Genomic DNA, 6731 nt, shown 5'->3' on the forward strand with positions numbered 1-6731 from the left:
GACAATAATTGTAGCATATAATTTTAGTATTGTAACTGAATTATGATCACATATGTATTCTTTTATTGATGTATTTGTGACGCCCCAGGAATCCGGGGGCCTGGATCCTGACGTCACCACACAAAATCTTTTAAAACACTTTTGAAAAACCAAATAATTTAAAACCAGAAAGCATTAATAAAAGATTTAAAAGAGAACATTTTGACCCCCCTAAAACAATAGGATCGCATCCAGGTTACAGTATTGAAATTAGAATAAACTACTACCATTATCGGATCAACTTCGACAAGAAGAATCACTGTTAATCTACTACAACTATAGTTTACAACTGAATCTCAATTACACAATTCCATCTAAGACCAACCTTGAACATTTTCCTGAATATCTCTCTTGACTATTGGATACTCAACAGCTCACACTCTTCAGCCTTAATATCCTTCTCCGAAATTCTTCCCTGTAAAGTTAGTACATAAAAAGGGATGAGTTTATAAAGCTCAGTAAGCATTGATATGGGTCTGAAACTGGCCCTAAAAATTATTGGGTTATTTTGAGCCCGGGTCTGATTAAAGGCCAGAATATAAGGTCCGGATTCTGGGTTTATCACCCAAAATTCGTGGCTAGCAGATTGAGGTTATAAAAAGCCCGTTGGGCATCCATGTTTGAAAAACATGGGCTGCCCAAACTCAAGGCACGAGCCCCATGCCCGGTCAGGGCCCAGAACTCGAATCCTAGTCCTACTAGGAGTCTGACTGACGAGTCCAGGACTTCGAGAGTCCTACAAGAACTCTGAATTTCGTGGATAACTATCTAGAGTCCTAGATAACCTCCAGTAGCTCAAGATAAGGATCAGAGATCAGTCCTATCCTATCTCTGACTCATACACCTATTTCTACTAGGACTCTAACACCAGGGATCCTACTTCTAATCAGTCTCTAACCCTGAGACATCTATATAAAGGGCTCTACCCCTCCAAAATAGAACTACGTTTTTTGACTTGATTCTTCACCCCGCTGAAGATACGTAGGCACCTCGTGAGGACCCGTCTGAGTTCCGACTCGCGAGATCAGTCAAAAAGCACGAAGCTCACCCCTCGATTTTTGATCCATAACATTTGGCGCCGTCTGTGGGAAGAAGACAACAACCATGGTGTCCACCAGATTGCGCTCAGAAATTCATGCACCTTCAAACGGAGACAACACCGCAACCCAGGATCCACCCTTGTCTCAGGTCACCGCTGGAACCTCGAATCCCGTCACCACCACACCACCAGTCACGTTGACCCTTGCTAGCAGTGGCACAACCACCGCTGCTCAAACCTCGATTCCTATGATTTTTGGCACGCTGCCCCTTATGACTAATGTTGTGGCCACAGCCACTGATCATGGGACTCATTACTCAACCGTTGTGACGACCACAAGAGGACCAACAGATGAGTATGTAGTTTATACGGACGACTCTTCTGAAGATTCGGAGAGGGACTATGATATTCCCCCACGAAGGAGGAGAGACGGAAACCAGAGCCGAGGCTCCCAGCACAACACCGGGCCGAATAACCCCGAGTCCCGTCGACCCACGGACCAGGAGTACGAAGCCAGGATTCGAGCTTATGAACAGGAGATAGCTCAGTTGAGAAGAGACAGGGCGGCACACCAGACCAGGCAGCCACCACCCGAACCTCGGCAAAAAACTGAAAACCCTCCAAACACAGGTATGAATAGAATTCACTTGTTGGCTACAGGTGATCCAGATAACCCGATCCCCCCATTCACCGAGGAGATCATGGCAGCAAGGATTTCTCGAAAGTTCAAGTTGCCCACAATTAAGGCGTATGATGGAACGGGTGACCCCGCGAATCATGTACGAACTTTCATGAATGCATTGCTGTTGCAACCAGTCACGGAGGCCATTAAGTGTCGAGCCTTTCCCCAAACTTTGAGTGGGATGGCACAACACTGGTATAGTCGACTACCCCCTAACTCTATATCCTCGTTTGGAGATTTGAGCCGAGCTTTCATAGGCCAGTTTATTGGGAGCAAGACCCACGCTAAGAGTTCAGCCTCGTTGATGAACCTTCATCAAGGCAGGAACGAATCCCTCAGAGACTATATGAATAGGTTCACTAAGGAGGCGCTCAAGGTCCCGGATTTAGACCAGAAAGTAGCCATGATTGCCCTACAGCAAGGGACCACGGATGATAATTTCCGCCGATCACTAGCCAAGAGGGCCCCTGAAAATATGAATGAGCTCCAGGAGAGGGCCGGGAAATATATCAAGGCTGAGGAAAGCCTGAAGAAATCTCAGAATAATCAGGGATCGACCTTGAACCCAAAGAAACGTGGAAACAACACCGAGTACAACGCGGATAGTAAGTATTCAAAGACAGGGGATGGTGATAAGTCCCCCACCAAAAAGAAAGCAGGACCGAGGTTCACTGAGTATGCAAGGCTGAATGCCCCTAGGAGTCAGATCCAGATGGAAATTGAGAAAGATGAAAGTGTCCGATGGCCGAAGCCTATCAGGACTGACCCCGAAAAGAGAAACAAGGACTTGTACTGCAGGTTTCATAAGGATACAGGACATAAGACCGATGATTGTCGGCAGTTGAAGGATGAGATCGAGTTTTTGATCCGAAAAGGCAAGTTGTCCAGGAATACTAGGGATACGGACAAGAATCCCCGTGACAATGACAACCGTGGAAGAGACAACGATGATAGGAATAAGAGAAACCAGCCTAGAGGGCCTGTGATCAATGTAATCTCTGGAGGACCGACCGCAGCAGGCCTATCTAGTAACTCACGAAAAGCTTATGCTCGTGAAGTGATGTACATTGTTGGAGAGCCCCCGAAGAGGGCAAAAATTGAGTTTGCTCTAGCATTCGACAATTTAGATCTTGACAGAGTTAAATTTCCCCATGATGATCCTTTGGTAATCACCCCGGTGATTGGAAACTCTTCTGTAAAAAGGGTACTCGTTGACAGTGGAGCCTCAGTAGATATCTTATTTCATGATGCATATGAGAAGATGGGATATTCTGATTCGCAATTGACACCTTCAGATATGCCTATATACGGCTTTAATAACGTGGAGACAAAGATTGAAGGTATGATCCAACTACCCGTGACAATGGGCATCGAGCCTAGACAGGCCACATGTATGCTGAATTTTTTGGTCGTTAAGGCTTCATCAACCTACAATGTTATCCTTGAGAGGACTGGGATACATGCTTTTAAAGCAATCTCATCCACCTACCACTTGAAGATCAAATTCCCTACCAAGAATGGGGTGGGAGAAGAGATATGAGATCAAAAAATGGCTAGAAGTTGTTATGTGGGGGCTCTGAAATCTGGAGGGACCGGGGGGCAAGTTCTCCCAATTGAGGACTTGGATGTCCGAGAGGAAGAGGAAAGGAGAGGAAAGCCTGCTGAGGACTTGGTTCCCTTCTCCCTATATCCAGATGAGCCCGAGAAGGTGACCTATGTAGGGGCGTCGCTCCCCGAAGATATGAAATCCGAATTTGTGAAATTCTTGAGGAACAACCGGGATGTGTTTGCTTGGACCGCAGCCGATATGCCAGGGATTGATCCCTTCTTTACGACACATACGCTTCACGTAAGCCCAGATAGAAAACCCGTGAAACAAAAGAAGAGAAGTTTTGCCCCTGAGAGGCAGGAAGCCATAAAACAGGAGGTCGATAAGCTTTTGGAAGCAAGTTTTATAGAGGAAATCCAATTCCCAGAATGGCTAGCCAACCCAGTCATGGTCAAGAAAGCTAATGGAAAGTGGAGGATGTGTGTAGACTTCACAGATTTGAATGATGCTTGTCCTAAGGACTGTTTTCTTCTCCCAAGAATAGATACTCTGATCGATGCTACAGCTGGGCACGAGATGTTGAGCTTTATGGATGGCTTTAGTGGATACAACCAGATCCGAATGAATAAGGACGACATTCCTAAGGTATCATTCATCACTGATTTTGGTATCTTTTGTTATTTGGTTATGGCGTTTGGTTTAAAGAATGCAGGAGCCACATATCAACGCCTGGCAAATAAGATGTTTAAACATCTGATTGGAAAAACCATGGAGGTCTATGTTGATGATATGCTAGTGAAGAGCTTGAACAAAGCTGATCACCTTGAACACCTGAGAGAGGCTTTTGAAGTCCTGAGGACACATAAGATGATGTTGAATCCAGCCAAGTGTGCCTTTGGAGTTGGGTCTGGAAAATTTTTGGGTCTGATGGTCTCAAAACGTGGGATTGAGGCCAACCCCGACAAGATAAAGGCCATCCTTGATATGGAGCCGCCTAAGTCTATAAAGGATGTTCAAAAGCTAACAGGAAGAATCGCGGCACTAGGACGTTTCATCTCGAAGTCCGGGGATAAGTGCTTGCCCTTCTTTAAGGCTTTGAAGAAAGTTAAAGATTTTGAATGGACAAGTGAGAGCCAAGAGGCCTTTGAGCAGTTGAAGAAGTATATGGCAGAGCCACCACTCTTATCAAAGCCCGTGGATGGAGAAACATTATATGTCTACTTGGCTGTCTCTGAGAAAGCACTGAGTGCGGTCTTGGTTCGTGAGGATCGAAAAATCCAGAAACCCGTCTACTATGTTAGTAAGATTTTGCATGGAGCGGAGCTCAACTATTCTGTGATTGAGAAGTTTGCCTTAGCCATGATTACAGCTTCAAGAAAGCTGAGGCCTTATTTTCAGGCTCACAAAATTGAAGTCTTGACAGACCAGCCCCTTAGGAACATAATGCATAGCCCGAAGGCTAGTGGGAGATTAATCAAATGGGCAGTAGAGCTTGGGGAATTTGAAATTCGATACAAACCACGGGTGGCAATCAAGGCTTAAGCTCTAGCTGACTTCCTTGTTGAATGCACCATTGACAACAAGGAAGTCGGGGGGCAGGAGAGTATGGTAGAGGAACCCAAAGAAGAGGAGAAACCTAAAGAGTATTGGTTACTATTTTTTGACGGAGCTTCAAAAACAAAAAATAGTGGGGCAGGGCTGGTGCTCCGAAGCCCGGATGGCTTCACGGTCGAGTACGCGATCAAGTTAGACTTTCCAACTACCAACAATGAAGCTGAGTATGAGGCCCTTATAGCTGGATTGGGATTGGCGAGAACCCTGAGGGTCACAGGTTAATGGAGAATTTGAGGCACGAGAAGAAACAATGCTGAAATACTTAAGGATTGTGAAAGCCCAGATGATGCAATTTAAAGAATGTTTGGTAGAACATATACCTAGGGAAGAGAATACAAAGGCTGATGCCTTATCCCAGTTTGCATCCTCAGAGAATGAGGTGTGCTCGGGAAGTGTTTACTATCAGGTTTTAAAAACCCCAAGTATCAATGCCAAGCTGGTAGCCCCAATTGACACGGGGCCACTTGGATCGATGAGGTCAAAACGTATCTCGAGACTGGACATCTACCACCTGATGCTGGGGAAGCACGAAAACTACAAGTAAGAGCTTTAAAGTATGCACTCATTGAAGGGATTCTCTATAAGAAATCTTGTGTTATACCTTATTTGAAGTGTTTACGGCCGGATGAGGCCCGGGAAGCCCTGAAAGAGGTCCATGAAGGAATCTGTGGCCAGCACCTAGGCGGGAGAGCCTTGGCTCACAAAATTACTCGCCTTGGGTTCTTTTGGCCAAATATGCTGAAGGATGCGAAGGATTATGTTAAGAGATGCGATCGTTGTCAGAGATTTGCACCTGTTGTGCGCTAGCCCCCAGAGATGCTGACATCCATTAACTCCCCGATTCCCTTTGCTATGTGGGGGATGGACATCCTAGGGCCGTTTCCACTCGCCAGTGCTCAAAGGAAGTTTTTGATAGTGGCTATTGACTACTTTACCAAGTGGATTGAGGCCAAACCCCTGGCCAAGATAACCACCAAGAAAGTTGCTCAGTTCTTCTGGGAAAACATCATATGCAGGTATGGCATACCCCGAGTCTTGGTTACTGACAATGGAGCCCAGTTCAACAATCCAGAGTTTGTGGGATATTGTAACGACTATATCATTGAGCTACGATTCACTTTGGTTGCCCATCCACAAGCCAATGGGCAAGCTGAAGTAGCCAACAGGATAATCCTTGATGGGCTAAAGAAAAGAGTCGAGAAAGCGCATGGGTCTTGGGCTGAAGAGATTCTCCCTATACTATGGGCATATCGAACAACCTGCAAGGTCTCCACCGGAGCAACCCCGTTCCAGTTAGCTTACGGGGCTGAAGCCGTGGTGCCACTTGAGATAACTCATACCTCCCCCAGGGTCCAGCAGTATGAGCCCGAAGCCAATGAGGAAGGAATGAGACTCGCACTCGACATGATCGATGAGGTCCTTGATGAGGCTAACGCCAGGATCGTTGAGAGCCAAAAACGAGCTTCCTATTACTATAATCTCCGAGTCAAGGAACGATTCTTCAGAAAAGGGGATTTAGTCCTAAGGAAAGCTGAGGCCTCAGGAGTTGGTCCCAAGGGAAAGATGGCCCCAAACTGGGAAGGTCCGTATCAGGTGAAGGATGTTATTGGTCGCGGCTCATACAAGCTTCAGACCCTGGATGGAGTTGAGTTTCCAAGGAGTTGGCATGCCACCAACTTGAAGATTTATTATATTTGATTATCTTAGCAAGTAGATGACCATTGAATAAGGTCAGATAGACCACTGCCAGTTAGTTTATAACTTAGTTAATTTTAGTTGTTTATCTCTTCTACTATAGTTTCAATAAA

The 6731-nt window shown here is 45.7% G+C and overlaps 1 protein-coding gene across 1 annotated transcript; it reads left to right on the plus strand.

Moving 5' to 3' along the window:
* The first annotated feature begins 2106 nt into the window (after positions 1–2106).
* On the plus strand, positions 2107–3300 carry LOC135149631 (uncharacterized). The gene is made up of 2 exons (XM_064085396.1): positions 2107–2435; positions 2559–3300. The coding sequence occupies exons 1-2, from the start codon at positions 2107–2109 to the stop codon at positions 3298–3300; spliced, it is 1071 nt and encodes a 356-aa protein (XP_063941466.1).
* The last annotated feature ends 3431 nt before the right edge of the window (positions 3301–6731 follow it).

The sequence above is a fragment of the Daucus carota genome, chromosome 9, assembly GCF_001625215.2.
Source record: "Daucus carota subsp. sativus chromosome 9, DH1 v3.0, whole genome shotgun sequence".
In the NCBI taxonomy this organism is placed as follows: domain Eukaryota; kingdom Viridiplantae; phylum Streptophyta; class Magnoliopsida; order Apiales; family Apiaceae; genus Daucus; species Daucus carota.